The following is a 16417-nucleotide window of genomic DNA, read 5'->3' on the forward strand; positions in this document are numbered from 1 at the left end:
TTTATTCAAGGAAAAAAATTAAAAAATAAGTCATGAAATTATACTTTGCCCGAGTATTAAATTGGGTTTTGAAAAGTGAAAAGAAATAAAATAAAAATGAGTGAGAGAAAAAGAATACATATTAATGATTAAGTAGATCAAAATGGACACCGAAACGAAGATGAAACCCAAACAAAGATGAAAGAGGCATGTAAAAATATTAGAGCATCTCCAACAAACTCTGCAAACAAACTTTTAAATCAAAAATAGAGAGCATTAACAAAAATGTAGCTCCAAATTCCAATAGACTCTTAGAGGCTATTGGAGCTACATTAAGCCACTCTTTAAAAAATCGACTTTATATACAAATATAACACTTTTTTATCAATTGGACATTATATATAAATTTATAACACTTTTAGACTATTGGAGAGTCATATAATGTCAAATTTATATAATTTCTAATTCTTATTTTCAATCCAATTGATAACACTTTTTTAACGATATTTTTTCTAACAAGACGTGAGTTTTAAAATATTTTTAGCGATATTTTTTCTAACAACACTCCAAGAGTGCTCTTTGAGTCTATTTCTGACAGTATTTTTAAAAAATCGACTTTTTATGGAAATATCCGGGGATCTGCCCTTCAACTACAAGTAAACTATAACAAGAAATCAAGGATGCTAGTGAAGGCATATAAGAGAATGCAAAGCTCTCTGAGGTACAAGTACATGTTAATATCAAAACTCTGCTCAACCTCAACTACCAAATTAACTCTCATTCATACCCGTGTCTTTTTGTTCTTAAATTAAACTTCTCCACCACCATTGCAAATTTATACTAGGTGGCCACTTTTCACTGTGCATGTTATCATCCATGATCCATCTTTGTTATACAGTTGGATTTTTCTGTTGAGAGCTTGCTATTTCAAGCACAGAATTTATAGCTTTAGTTGGCTCACAATAAATGCTCAACATAGCAAAATAGGCAAACTTTGCTTCCTATGCAAAATAGTATATAGTGGAGCCTGAACTGAAGGAGAGAGCATCACATGCTTTTGCTGGATCAGACAGAAGTTATTATATAGGTAAAAAATTTATGTTCCTCTTATGTTAGGTGCCCTGCATTTCTGCTTCTCACTTTGTCATGCAGATTTTGTTGCATCTTGATCTTACTTCAATTTAGCTTATGGCAATGCGAAAAAACCGTTATCACTAAGCTATCCCATCACGCTCATCTGACTCGGTTATTATTATTTGTTTTCTCTCTTGAATTTCTTAAATTTTATTTTGTCGAAATTTCTTGCATATTCTTGTTTTCTAATGGCTATGTCTTTTTCTTGATTCACTGTCTAAGTAGATTAGTAATTAATGCCCTCTAGGACAATATGTACATCAAGAGGGTAAATGTCTAATCATTACCAATTTGGGTGTCCATTTCTAATGATCTTTAGGTAAATTACCTTCTAGGAGGGTAAAGTATGGGAAGTTGTTGTAATGTTGAATGAACCATGTTTAGAAACTAAGCTCTTCTGGTTTAGCTTTCTATTGCTTTGGACAACTGAAAAGGCTATTGGAGTTTTCTTTAACTTGGTGTGCAGATTTCAAAGCTTGGGAGATCATGAGCATGAGTTTGTTTGCAGTTAAGACAGAAGATGGCCGAAAAGGTCAAGATGGGCAGCCATCAGTTGGTCCAGTGTACCGAAATCCGCTGGCCAAGGATGGTTTTCCACCTCTTGATCCAGAGTTAAGTACAACTTGGGATGTCTTCAGGTATGATCCAGTGCCCACATTGCTGATTATTATTAGTTGTACACTGGTACTAGTGCAGAACTTGTTACTCTCCGTGCTATCGTCTTTTAACAGATATATGTCGAAAAATATTGTGGAATATTAATGGAAACCTACTTAAATTGCTGGTTGACAAAATGAAGGTTTTGAAATGCAGTGCATCTGTTAAGAAGTATCCTGGAAACAGAATGTTGGGATGGCGTGAATTTATTAATGGAAAGGTATTCTTAGGTTCTTGGAATCTTTAAGCAATTTATGAAGCCAGACCGTAAGTTTCGGGATTTGTTTTTTTGGATTCAGTGGGGGCCGTATGTCTGGAAAACATATGAAGATGTCTACAATGAGGTTTTGCATGTAGGGGCTGCATTGAGAGCATCTGGAATTGAACCTGTAAGAAATTACTTATCCAATTTTTTACTTTTTACCCATTCTTATTAATCTGATTTATTAATCTGTGATAGGGCTCTAGAGTTGGAATTTATGGTATGAATTGTCCTCAATGGATTGTGGCAATGGAGGTCAGTGAGAATGCTCTTCATAAGCTGTTTATTTGGTTCGATTTAGTATATTACATGCTATTAAGAGATCATTTGATCTTGCTATTAAGTAATCATATGATCATCTTCTGTAGGCTTGCAGTGCCCACTCTTTGATTTGTGTGCCTCTGTACGACACACTTGGTAAACTTCCCGTCTTAATTTCCTTCCCTTGTGAGACTGTTAATAGCATTTGTCACTGGCATGACTTTTCTTCATGTTTCATGAGCCTAAAGCTTGATTACTTACGAATAACAGAACGATTTGGTCTGATATTTTTTTTTCACTTCCTAGATTAGAGCAAAACACTGACTCCTGCATTTTCCCTTTAAACAGGATCCAGTGCTGTTGACTATATACTGGATCACGCTGAGATTGATATCGTTTTTGTACAAGATAAGAAATTGAAAGAAGTGAGTAACTGAAATTGATATAGGGTGGACTAGAGATATATAATTTACATCCGATGAGTTGATTCTGAGTCTTTTTTCATTTTATGCAGCTGCTTAAACCTGAGTGCACACATGCGAGACGCCTTAAGTGTGAGCATCTTTTGCTTTCCAGCATTTTGTAGTAGGCATATTTACTTAAATTTATTCTTGGATGCAGCAATTATTTCTTTCTCTTCGTTGATGGAATCAGAAAAAGATGGGGCACTAGCCATCGGAATAAAGCCATACACATGGAAAGACTTTCTTCTTATGGTTAGTATCTACTGTTACATTAAGTATCTGAGAAAAACTTAAACACAGAAGTACATAGATAAACAATAAGATTTAGTCTTAATTTTTTAGTCACAGTACAAATGTAGCAATATAAGGTTATGATCGACTTATTTCCCTGTTTGTCAGGGAAGGGAATCTCCGGCAGCAATTGTTCCTCCAAAACCATTCAATATATGTACAATAATGTACACTAGTGGCACTAGCGGAGAACCAAAAGGTGTTATATTGACTCATGAAAACATTTCAACATACATAAGAGGAATTGATATCTTTCTGGAACAATTTGAAGATAAGGTAAGCATAATGCTTACATTACTTGTGATTATGATCTGTACAAAGTTTACTACTCTTTCTTAGCAATTTACATTTGAAAATATTATACAGATGACAGTGGATGATGTCTATATATCTTTCCTTCCCCTTGCTCACATACTTGATCGCATGATTGAAGAATTCTTTTTCTATAGAGGTGCTTCGGTTGGGTTCTATCACGGGGTAAGCTGTATATTACAAATTTATTTAGCATCTGCTCTGGTCTAAATAGTCTAAACTAATGATGAAAATCAAAGAGGAAAATTTTGGAAGCATAGATTTCTATTCTTTTTTACTTTAAGAGGAAATTTGGGGACTTGCTATCTTTGACCTCATCTGATTTCAATAGAAACCTCTTATAAGAAACCACAGATTAACCATTTTTTCATCAGTTTTACATGTGAAGTATGTATTGTATAACAAACTGACATCAAGTACATGCTACCGCTTGAAGGAGATTGATGCATTGAAAGACGATTTGCTGGAGTTGAAGCCTACGTTCCTGGCTGCAGTACCTAGAGTCCTGGAAAGAATGCATGAAGGTATGTACTTATATATTCTTAATATACACATATGTCAATGAGTGAAATTGGAGAACCGCCTTTTTGCTATGGTCACTTACGAAATTTAAATACCCACACACACATGCTTCTACTGAGCTGGCTTGAATCCACTAGGCTAGGCATTGCAGTTTATTCGATAGGCTAAGTGATTCAATTATATTACAGGTATCCTGAAAGTCGTGGAGGATCTTAACCCAAGGAGGAGGAAGATTTTCAGTATTCTCTACAAATAGTAATACATTATACTGTATACTGTGGAAGTTCATAGACATTGCTTGCTTATATAGTATTCTCTGCCAGAATGTTTATTATAGCAAATGTGACTGAGTTGCGAGCTTAACTACCTGTGATGTAATAATATGCAGCAAACTCAAGTGGATGAAGTTAGGGTATAAACATAGAGATGCATCACCTGTGGCTGATCTACTGGCCTTCAGAAAGGTTTTACTTGTTCTCCTTTAATATTAGCATTCCACTTATAAAGCTTATGAGCGAAACCAATATTTCCATACTAATGTCATTGGCAGGTCAATAACCGTGCTCTCTAGCTTTTCAACTTACAGCGTCGTATTGCATTATCCTGCTCTCCACTTTTTAACTTACAATGTCATTTTGCATTATGTTGTATACATGAAATCAAAATACCATAATAAGCCAAGTCCTAAAACACTAATGTCTCATAATTTAATGGTACTAAAATAATCGGAAGAACACTCTGCTATTGTAAAGAATATTTACTCATCTAACTTCCTTTCTAATATTATTTTTGCTTTCAATTTTCATTGGTTTAGGTGAGTGCTGGATTAGGTGGTAGGCTTCGCCTAATAGTATCGGGAAGTGCTCCATTAAGCAATGAGATTGAAGAATTTATGCGAGTTACTTCACGTGCCTTTGTAGTGCAAGGCTATGGTAATGACATCAATCCCTTGCTGTTGGCATAAAAAGCTTGCAAGATGATGCTGTGAAAGATCCAGGCTTTAGTCATTAGCAGCTTAATTTACTAGCTGGATCTTCAGTTCTCTGTAAATTCAGCTTATCAAAACTAGTTTTAGCTTAAATGCTAAGAAAATACATAAACTAATACTCCCTCCGTCCCGGTCATTTCTATACAGTTTCCTCTTTGGGATGTCCCATCATTTCTATACATTCTTAAAATAGCAACTTTTAATAATGTAAAACACTATTACACCAACTACTTTCTTCCACTATCTTCATTTTATAATAATATAAACACTATTACACCCACTACTTTCCCCCATTATCACACATCTATAATTAAATATAAATGGGTCCCGCCACTTTACTCACTTTTCATCTAACTTTACTCATTTTTTACACTTTTTCTTGATCTCCGTGTCCACACCAAATGTATAGTATCTATTGGGACGGAGGGAGTATGACTAAGCCTCTCCCAGGAAAACTGACAATTTTCTTCTGTTTAAAAATGCTCGCTTAACAAACAATAATTTATTTTGAAAAAATTCCCTGGTTTCGTAATAGTGGTAAGAAAATCAATATTAATGAGCTTATTCGTATATTTGTAAACTTTTTCATCCACCTTGTAGCGAGTGCTAGACTTATTTGAGCATACCTGCAATGTAAATTTTTTTGTCAGGCTTAACAGAGACTTGTGGTTTAGCAAGTATTGGTTATCCAGATGAGATGTGCATGATCGGAACTGTTGGTTCAGCATTTGTCTATAGCGAGTTGCGTCTGGAGGAGGTTCCAGATATGGGTTACGATCCACTTGCAGATCCTCCCCGTGGGGAAGTATGTGTGAGGGCAAGATCAAAATTTGCTGGTTACTACAAGAATCAAGAATTAACAAATGAAAGCATGAAAGATGGATGGTTTCACACAGGTGAGAAAATTTTTTCTTTACACAACTAATAATTACTATAACACACATGATTTCACTCTTTTCTTCCTTGAAAATCTCAGGTGACATAGGCGAAATGCTACCAAATGGAGTCATAAAAATAATTGACAGGAAGAAGAACTTGATTAAACTATCTCAAGGAGAGTATGTCGCAATTGAACATCTTGAAAAAGTTTACTGCATCACTCCCATTGTTGAAGATGTGAGCATCCATATACATTTATATTGCACCTTCTCTCGAGTTTTACTACATAGAGCAAGTTTTCTTTACTCTGCACCAGTATTGATAGAACTTTCTCCAAATGCTTGATATTTTATGATTAGATATGGGTATATGGAGACAGCTTCAAGTCAGCAGTAGTGGCTGTAGTCGTGCCACACAAAGGAAACACCGAGAGGTGGGCACAGCAGAATGGGCACAAAGGTTCCTTCTCTCAACTATGCTCCCTAAAGGACTTAACAGAGTCTGTTCTGCAAGAGCTTAAATCCACAGCTGAAAGAAACAAGGTAATGTAAATACGCCGGCCTTATAACAAAGGATTTCTAGTATGCTTCTTCATTTCAGACTGTCCTAGATTATATTGGTATTCTTGCAGTACTATTTTTCTGAGTGACAGTGTTTAACTCTTATTCACTTGCATCATTTCCGAAAACCAGTTGAGAGGTTTTGAATATATCAAAGGTGTACATTTGGTGCCCGAGCCCTTTGAAGCGGAACATGACCTGGTGACTCCAACTCTAAAGAAGAAAAGAGATAAAATGCTCATATGTTACAAGGTACATTGCTTTCATGACTGTTTTGTTATGACTCCTCCGATCACAACTAGATATATGAGAAAACAGACTTAAGTGTCAGTTAAAAAAGGTGGTGTTGTAGAAATTATATAACTGTTCGGCAAATGTTTTTGTGGATGAAAAGCAGTTTTTTCCAAAAGCACGGAAGGACATGCTTTTCCTAAAAACAGCTTTTGAGTTGAAAACTGTTGTTCAGAAAAACTGATTTCGAATTTACCAAACAGTTTTTTACCTATCTTCCAGCAGACAGATGATGTTGTTGTCTGCAACAGCAATGTTGAACATAGCCTCAATTGTTAGTCTGTTTAAATATAATGCAGGTGCAAATTGATGAACTCTACCAAAAGCTTCAGAAAGGGAAGCACTGAGCAACTGACCATCTTGTTGTCCCAAGTCAGTCCAGTAGTCACAGGAGTCAATTTGGTAATAATCTTTGCTGGTGCTACTAGTTATACTAATTTTGTTGTATATTTTGAATTCAATGCAACTGAACAAACCTTCAGCTAGTTTGTAGTCCAGTGCTGCTGTAATATTATCCGAAAAGTTTTCTCTTGTAATATATACTATGCAATATTTCAAATTTTTAATCACCGGCACATTTCTAATATTATTACAGCAGAAGCTGTTCTGCGTGCTTTAGACCTTTAGTTCATTATTTGAGTTGGATTTAGTGATCCAGAAATCCACTAAGAGGGGGTTTTCTTTTATCCAAAAACATTTCTATGATCAGTAATATTTGTGTGATGACTCAATAATATAGTTTAAAAAGAAATTTTAGGAAGATGGATTAAAATTTGAGAAGGGGACTTAAATATTAAATATTTTCAACTATAGTGTAAATAAGAAATATCTGAAATGAGCCCATTCTGAAATGAGCTGAGCAGTGTTATGAACACGGGTCGGGTCGGTCGGGTTAAGAAGAATAAAATGATCCAACCCCATTAGTTCGGTTGATGAAAAATTAACCCATTAACTAAGATAAATTATACATGCACAAGACTATATACAAAATTTTACGCAACATGATAATTGAGGCTAGAGTTTTAATAGGGTATTATCTATGTTGCTTCATAAAAATCAACCTATAGTAAAATGTTGAAAATCAACAATAAAAACAACAATGAAATGAACCCTTCATGTCTCTTTGCTAGGGGTGTAAAATGATCCGGGTGATCCCGGGTACCCCTCTGCTCATATACCGGATCATATTATTTTTAGTTTGTCCAGATTTGGGTCCGGGATCATTTTATTCGGGTATAAACTGATCCCGGGTATTTGAGATTCGGATCTGAACCGGATATGATCCAGTATCGTATTTTCTATTTTTTAACCGGATAGTTTATGATCCATCCAATATGAGCCGGATATGATCCACTAACGTCAAATATCATTATTATTTCAGTGGTTCAAATAATTATCATTTAGTCTAAGTATGTGACGCCCCCAGATCCGCATCCTGCAGATCTGGTTCGTCACTAAACATCTGGCTCAAAACAATACTTGCATTACATTTTAATGTTATACAAACCAACTCTCGCCCCACAAATCCAGGGTCGATCACCTACAACACTATTACCAAGTCTAACTTTATTACATGACAGCAAGTCTGATTACAGACTATTATAATAACTGTAGTTTATACCACCAAACAACGTTGCCTAGCAGCTTCAGCTCAGGTGATGTGCCTTTTTCTTTTCCTTGCCAAAACCCGTTTCCAGGCGGTTCTCTTGAGTTGTGCCATATTTACCTTTACTGCTCAAAAGGAATAAAGTAGATACAAGAATGAGCAACTAATTGCTCAGCAAGTCCATATAGCACAACACAACAATTAATAGAATATGCAAATAAAGCATGGAAGACAATTCGAGTCAAAGTAACAAAACGGTTACCATCAAATGACAACACAATTTCAAGTAAAGAGAACGCTGGTCTTCCATCCCTCGGTAACACTACATGGCTCGATCAGCACCATTTCGTGAATACCGTTCTCCTGTGTAGTCCTAGTGGTCTGATCGTAACCACTGAAGACACACCAACACTCTCTTTGCTAGCATCAGGGTTTAACACTGGAACCCTACTATCTGCCTTACCAGATAGTGAATTTCAACTCTACCACGAATTTAATAAATTCGTGTTGACCAGCTTGAACAGATTCCTCCGAATACAAGGAAATTTTCTCAAACAACCACTTCTCAATCCTCACTACTCATCTTTATCAAATAAGTGCGAACAATGCACTCTTTTTGCCATAACAAAGATTACCCGAAGGTAGAAGTGAAAGATAATTAAAAGAACTAGACTCTAAAGGATAAAATGATCTCCAAAAGGAATAAATGGAGATCATCGCTGCAATATATTCACATCAAGTTTCGAAGATTCAAAATATTATCGTTATAGGATCAGCTCATTCCCGGACAATGGGAGGGCTCGAATTATAAAAAGTAATACACGAACAATATCTGTAAAGCCTCCAAAATGAAAAGGAGATATTTTCTCGATTCGCAATGGTACGAAACAGAACATCTTCACAATCAACACTTTTCACAAAATATTAAATAGGCACGAAAAACTTCACGTCAAGACAGAGATAGTGAACTTGCCTGGAGTCCTTAGCTTCAAATATTTTTTTTGTAATTATCAGGTATAATCAGACCCATCCTTCCGAATATTACATCTACTAATTCATGTAAAGTAACAGATTCAGTATTTTCATTCTAAAAGAAATAAGAATCTTAAACGATTTATTACATAGCAAGTACAGTCTCCCGCTCAAATAATGTAACCAGTCTTTTAATCAGTTAACCAATTCCATAACTTCTCACTTTTATACTTGTACACATTTTTGATCTATGACTTATATTAAAATCGAGTATTAATCGACTTTCTTTTAATTATTTAAACGAATTCACGAATTAACCTTTCTAACTAATTATTCTTAGATCTCAACGTCTTATATAATATAATCTCATATGTTAATTATCTAGATTTGTTTAATTGAACAAATATTTAATCACTAAATGCGGGAATCTTAACGTTTGGTCCAACTATCCCATTTGACAATGTATATACATGAATTAATTAATAACTAAATCTCGAGATTACTCTTTAAATTCCAAATTACTCTCACTTTTGTTATATTTCAATTCCAAATAAATTCTTCTCCAAATTTATTTATTGAAGTGCTAAACTAGTTATAAAATATTTCCTAAATTCTCACATTTCTATCCATTCACAAACTTTTATCAAATCTATTATCCGAATTAATCCATCTTATTCTAAAATCCATTATATATAAATATATTCTCGTCCACTTAATGATATAACCACCATTAATTAAAAGACCAAAGTATGATATTATCTCTTAATCAATTACCAATTCTCAATGCTTAAACCTGATTTAATACTCTCTCCCAAGATTAATATTTTACTAATCAATTTATTTCTCACTTAAATATTCTATTCCAAATTCATCATTTTACCACTCCATTTATCTCCCTTCTCAACAATAACTCAGCACCATAGCTTCACAACAATTCCACAAAATCAGTTTATTAAAAACCCTTTATAATTAAGCATGACCCTTTATTGAATTAATCTCGTCAAATAAATAAATAAATGAGAAAAAGTTGCTATACTCCATTGTTATATACTAGCAGAGCTTGAAATTTAAAAGGCGGGACCAAGCAGACATAATGAATAAAGAAAGATTTATGAGAGATGTTGAGTGCTTACGTTATCAGCCTTCTTCTCAAATTCCCATTAACCAGAACCTCTCCTTGTTTTACATTTTTGTGAAAACATTCTCCTTAACTAGGCTGAGGTATTTATAGTAGTTTCTAAATTTAATTAACTCTTAATGACTTACTAATTACTTCCTTAATGATATAATTACTTGGAGGCTACTCATAAAAACCATGTGCTTCGATTTCCAGTGTACTAGAAAACCATCCACTGGTTTTGTTTAGTCGGTTTGGAATATTTTATTTTTTTATTATATTTATCTATTTGTCCGCAGATTAACGTCTCACAATGCTTTTATCTATTACATATATTTAACGAATATTTCAGTCCCGGTTCATTTAATAATTACTATTCAAAGCTATAAATGCTAGAATAATTAATTCTAATATTACTATGAATATTTTAGAACGAAATATTTATTTTAGCTAACCCGTAATGTTTATAATATTTCGGGTCATAATAAAACTATACCTCTACCAAATTATTTACGTAGCCAATATTTAAATCCTAATGGTACGTAAATAATTTAATTTGCTGTTCAATGTAAACTAAACTTATATCATCCAAAAATGTGTTACGTATCAATTTAAACCATAAACTCACAATTAAATAGTAACTAAATAATAACTTTAACCGCATAAAATTAAATAATTATTTTATTTACGTACTTGAAATTTTGAGGTTGTTACATTCTTCCCTCCTTTAAAGGATTCCGACCTCGGAATCAGATTTGATGTTGGAAATAATTCTGGATACTTTTCTTTCATAGCTTCTTCCAGCTCCCATGTTTATTCTTTTACTGCTTGATTTCGTCGAATAACTCTAACTAATTTCACTTTCTTGTTTCTCAATTCTTGATATTTCGAATCTACAATTTTCACTGGTTTTTCTCCATATGTTAAATCAGACTAAAGATCTATTGGCTCATAATTCAGAACATGTCAATCTTCGGTCTCGTAAGCTTTCAAAAGAGATATGTGAAATACATCGCGAATGTGTTGCAAATCTAGAGGTAAAGCTAGTTGATAAGACACCGCTCCAACTTTCCTCAAAATCTCATTAGGTCTGATATTTCTAGGATTCGATTTGCTTCTTTTCTGAATCTGATTATTCCTTTCTAGGGTGATACTTTCAAAAGTATTTTTTTTCTCCGACCTCAAATGTTTTCTCTTTTCTTTCTAAGTCCGCATATTTCTTTTTTTTTTTCTATCTTAAGCTGCAACTAACCTTTTTCGTATCTTTTTAATTGATTACTTAGTATGTTGAACTAGCTCTGGTCCTAAAACCTTTTCTCCAACTTCATCCCAACAAAGAGGTGATCTACACTTTCTACCATATAATGCTTTGTAAGGTTACATCCCAATACTAGATTGATATAATTATAAGAAAACTTTACTAAAGATAAGCGATCATCCCAACTTCTTTCAAAATTCAAAGAACAAGCTCTTAACATATCCTCTATTGTCTGAATCGTCTTTTCACTCTGTCCATCAGTCTGGGAATGGTACACAGTACTCAGGTTAAACTTAGTTCCAAAACATTCCTAAAATGCTTGCCAAAATCCTATTGTAAATCTCACATCTCTATCCGAAATAATTGATACTGGCACTCCATGTTTAGATACCACGTTATTCATATATATCTTAACTAATCTCTTGAGAGTATATTTCTCACTAATAGGATGAAAATGCGTAGATTTTGTCAACCTATATTAACAATTACCCGGATAGCATCATGACTGGCTCGGGTCCAAGGTAACCGTACTATGAAATCTATGGTGATGTGTTCCCATTTACATTCCGATATTTTTAATGGTTGTGACAATCCACCGGATTGTTGATGTTCAGCTTTTACTTTCTGACAAGTCAAACACTTACTTACCCTATCAGCGATTTCTCTTTTCGTATTAGGCCACTAATAGTTTTTTTTTCTTCTTTAAATCTTGATACATCTTACCGCTTCCTAGGTGTATAGAATATCTCGATTCCTGAGCTTCACTTAAGATATCTCATTTAAGATCTATCATATTAGGAATCCAAATCATGTTAGCAAATCTTCTAATTCCTTTTTCATCTTTAGCACTTAAGTACTCATCACCAGTCAATTCTGAACGTCTTTCTTCAATCATTAACTCCTGATTCTTTTTAATTCTTTTTAGTAACTCTGGTTGTACTAACATTTCATAAATCCTTCCCTCCTTATGCTCCGAATCCTTAATTTCTAATCCTAGCTTTTCCATCTCCTTAACTAACTCCTTTGATAAGGCCATCCGATCGATCCTTTCTTTTCTACTTAAAGTATCAGCAACTCATTTGCTTTTACTGGATGATTGTTAATCATACAATCATAATCCTTTTATCAATTCTACCCATCTTTTCTATCTCATATACAAATCTTTCTGAGTAAACAAGTACTTTAAACTTTTATGGTCCGTAAATACCTCAAACTTATCGCCATACAGATAATGTCGCCAAATCTTTAAAGCAAATACTATAACGTCTAATTCTAGATCATTAGTAGGGTATCTCGGCTCATAATCTTTAAGTTGCCTAGAAGCATATGTTATCATTTTTCCATGTTGCATAAGAACACATCCTAGTCCTTTATGAGATATATCACTACAGATCACAAAATTTCATGTCTCGTCAGGTAAAGTTAACACAGGGTCATATTAAGTCGCTTCTTTAATTCCAGAAACTCTCTTCGCACTTAGGGATCTTTCCAAACTTTTTTTTTTCCTAGTCAACTTTGTCAAAAGAGTCGCAATCTTAGAGAAATTTTTTACAAAACTAATCCAAGACAACTTTTCACTTTTGTTGGGTCCTTAATCTTTCTCAATTTGATACTGCCTCAATCTTTGCGGGGTCTACTGATATTCCTTTCTTCGAAACTATTTTCCCTAAAACTGTACTTACTCTATCAAAATTCACATTTCAAAAATTTTGCACATAACTTTTCTTTCCTCAAAATTTCCAAGTCATCCTAAGATGCTCAACATGCTCTTCTTTCGTCTTAGAATAAATCAAAATATCATTGATCAATAATAATGAATTTATACAAATAACTAAGAACTCATGCTGTCTTAAGTACATTCTTAGACCTGATTCTTTAACTAATGGTATCCATATCTCAATTCTATCTTAAGAAGTAAGATGCTTTCTTGAAATGATTCAAACAAATCATCAACCCTAGGTAAAAGTCATCTTATTTGACTCTCGATACTTGATGTAACCATCCTCAAATCTGAGGGTCTGGATTTGACTTCTTCATACAACACCTTCTTAAAATATTTTTAAAGATAAATTGTATTTTCGAAAAGAACAACATCAAAGAATTTGAAATCTGAGTATTTTGAAAAGAACTCAAAGGAAATAGGAATTTTAGAGCTTTCTTGGATATATGGAAGTCTTTTACGATGGTGATTACCAATCAACGAGTTTTCAGAATAGCTTTCATTTGAAATAAAAGGATGACTGGGAGACCAATATGAACAAATGAACTAAGTGTTGCGTGTCCAAATTAAGACACTACTAAAGGTTGTTAACCTTCTTGTAATCACAACACACACAAGTGATGGCGTCCCATCCAACTCCTATCACACAGACAGGTATACCTTGTGTCCCCTATAATTAGGGTTGTTCATCCCAATCAAGTTGAAGAAATAACAAGGAAATAAGATTTATCTCAAAGATTTGCTTTTGAATCGTTATCTCACAACTCGGACACCCTTGATCTACCTTAATTATTTCTCAACATATTTCCTTCCAAGGAATGCGAGTAATACATCCTTTAATCCCAAATCAAGGATTTTCAGTGGATAGAAAAACATAGGGTCAAATATGAGACAATCTCTTAGAATTATTAGATTGAGATCATCATTGTGGTATATATTTATTCCAATTCCTGAATGAATCACAAAAGATTTTATAACATCAAAGAAATATTGATTATTAGGAGTAGTCGTTTCCGAACAAAGGAAGAATTCAAGGTACAGAATAATCTTCTCAGTTTTCAAAATGAGACTTGAGTTTAACTTGAGTCGAAATAGTGTGAAACGTAATGTTATTCATAAATAGCATATTCCACAGATCTTGTACTCCAGCAACGGGGTCTCCCTTGTAACACGTTCACGGTCTGCGAAGTTCTAAAACTTTGATTTCCTTCCATTTTACCTATATTCGCGGCATCTCTTGCTTCACAAAAGGTTTCTTCACACTATGAGTCCAAGGTTTCTTTTCAACATTTTGATTATTTTACAGGGGTTTCAGCTTTCGATCGACTTCCTCTTTGTTAAACAATTCAGTGCTTGACTCAACTATACAGGCTTTGTGCACTCACGTCATATGGCTAGCAATCTCGAGAACAGTAACCCTCTTCCGAATCTAGGGCTTTAAGCCGGAATGAAATGTCTAGCTTTCTTTTCGTCCGTATTTACTTGATGTGGAATAAATTTCGAAAGTTCGATAAACTTAGCTTCGTGTTCAGCTACTAACATATTCTCTTGCTTAAGGTCTAGAAATTTGAGCTCTATTTGATTCTCTAGGTGTTTAGGAACATACTTCTCTAGGAATAACTTTGTAAACCTAGTCCATGATATCACACTAGACTCTTCTAGAATTTTCTTAGCTTCCTCCCAATAATTAGCTTCTCCATTAAGCATATAAAAGATAATTTTCTTATCCTCTTCTACAACAACCATTTCAAAAGTCTTCTCTATTTCTCTTTGCCATATCTTGGTCTCAACGGAAACCAAAGTCTCTTTAAACTCTGGTGGTGGCAAAAATTTGAAAGATCTAAATGAAAAGGTAGGTTTGGTAAGTTGACTTGAAGAACTTCTTTCAAGATAGTGTTGAAAATTCTGAGTATGTTGTTGAAGAAGATCAACAAATAATTGAACAAGATTGAGTATGGGTTGAAATTCAAGTGAAGCATCTGGTTTTCATTCAGGTTTGAATCCATCTCAATCTATAAGAGCGGACAAAACAGGTTAATAGGTTTCATCATTAAAATGCAAGGTTTATCCAAAGGTATAACAAGGTGTAATTTTTGAAAAATACTTAGTACAAAATTTTGAGACAAGTTGTACCAAAGTTGCATATTTTTGAAAACTTTTAGAAACTTAAAAGGTTGCACCTTTTCTTTTGAAAACTCAAAACTTTAGGAACTTGAGCGTTTCTCTTTCTTTTTTTTTTAAACCTCTAAAAACTTTAAAAGGCTGAATACATATACGCATTAAAATTTCACATGGGATCATTGATGTAGTAGATGCAAGATAGGTTGACAGAAATGAAACAGGTCGAAAGTAGTTGACAAGTGCAGGAAGCATAGGAAGGGTATAGACAAAGAAAGAGACAACAATATGACAAAAATATTGATCATACTTCCCAAAGTGGTCATAATATCCGAAGTTTTTAGGGTACGAGTCATGATATATAAATATATCTAATCTGGTCACCATCCCACTACATCATATCTAATCTAAAGATCACTATACAAAATATCACTTATATACATCTCTACTGCCAGAATCATCTACTGATCGAAACTGTAGCATCTGTATCTAATAGTAAAAAGAAGCGCACGATCCTCTATTCTGTTACTATACAGTGCCTCTATATCCTCTAGATACATCATATACTATAACTGAGATACACATAGACTACATGTGTTATCTCTCAAAAGTCAAACAACAAATCTATCAACCAAATATCTCTGAAACTCTTATCCAGGAACTCAGAAAAGGCTCTATTTATCAGCATTGTAACAAGTTTAACATTTACATATCATGAGCTGGTGGAGGGTATTTCACAGATATCAGTACGGAGTCCCTCAAATATAGAAATAGAAATCTTATACACAATCTCCATACTAAAAACTCGGGGTCAGAAATCCTGAACCCGCAGACATAGGATCATAAGATCCTGGAATCCCAAATCTAGAATCATAAGTAGGCTCTCTTAATTGCTGGTGCTGGTGAACCAAAGACATGTATTCTGAAAGTGGTACAAAGTCGCCACTCTGAGGTACAAAAGAAGATCCACTAATCTGAAAAGGAGTAATCTGAGGTGCAAAAAGCTAAAATAATGTATAAAGCTGT

General features: G+C 34.1%; 1 protein-coding gene and 1 long non-coding RNA gene across 5 annotated transcripts; one reads left to right on the forward strand and one right to left on the reverse strand.

Moving 5' to 3' along the window:
• The first annotated feature begins 929 nt into the window (after positions 1 to 929).
• Positions 930 to 7186, forward strand: LOC108211240 (long chain acyl-CoA synthetase 1). 4 transcript variants are annotated; one of them, XM_017382781.2, is made up of 20 exons: positions 930 to 1066; positions 1580 to 1751; positions 1927 to 1990; positions 2070 to 2159; positions 2231 to 2287; positions 2401 to 2449; positions 2642 to 2718; positions 2808 to 2847; positions 2915 to 3009; positions 3157 to 3324; positions 3415 to 3525; positions 3797 to 3884; positions 4071 to 4137; positions 4271 to 4346; positions 4697 to 4814; positions 5521 to 5766; positions 5847 to 5986; positions 6109 to 6291; positions 6442 to 6561; positions 6900 to 7186. In XM_017382781.2, exons 2-20 carry the CDS (start codon positions 1600 to 1602, stop codon positions 6945 to 6947), a joined length of 1989 nt encoding a protein of 662 aa, XP_017238270.1. In that variant the 5' UTR covers positions 930 to 1066; positions 1580 to 1599; the 3' UTR covers positions 6948 to 7186. The 4 variants fall into 4 exon arrangements, with proteins under 4 accessions (XP_017238270.1, XP_017238271.1, XP_017238273.1 ...); XM_017382782.2 differs by lacking the exon at positions 930 to 1066 and adding an exon at positions 1089 to 1224; XM_017382784.2 differs by lacking the exon at positions 930 to 1066 and adding an exon at positions 1297 to 1432.
• Positions 7187 to 8063: 877 nt separating this feature from the next.
• Positions 8064 to 10431, reverse strand: LOC108211721 (uncharacterized). The gene is made up of 3 exons (XR_001805105.2): positions 10312 to 10431; positions 9180 to 9256; positions 8064 to 8331 (listed from the first exon to the last, which is right to left on the reverse strand). It is a non-coding gene; the product is annotated as an uncharacterized LOC108211721 (long non-coding RNA).
• Between the last annotated feature and the right edge of the window lie 5986 nt (positions 10432 to 16417).

This window comes from Daucus carota, chromosome 3, assembly GCF_001625215.2.
Source record: "Daucus carota subsp. sativus chromosome 3, DH1 v3.0, whole genome shotgun sequence".
NCBI lineage: Eukaryota > Viridiplantae > Streptophyta > Magnoliopsida > Apiales > Apiaceae > Daucus > Daucus carota.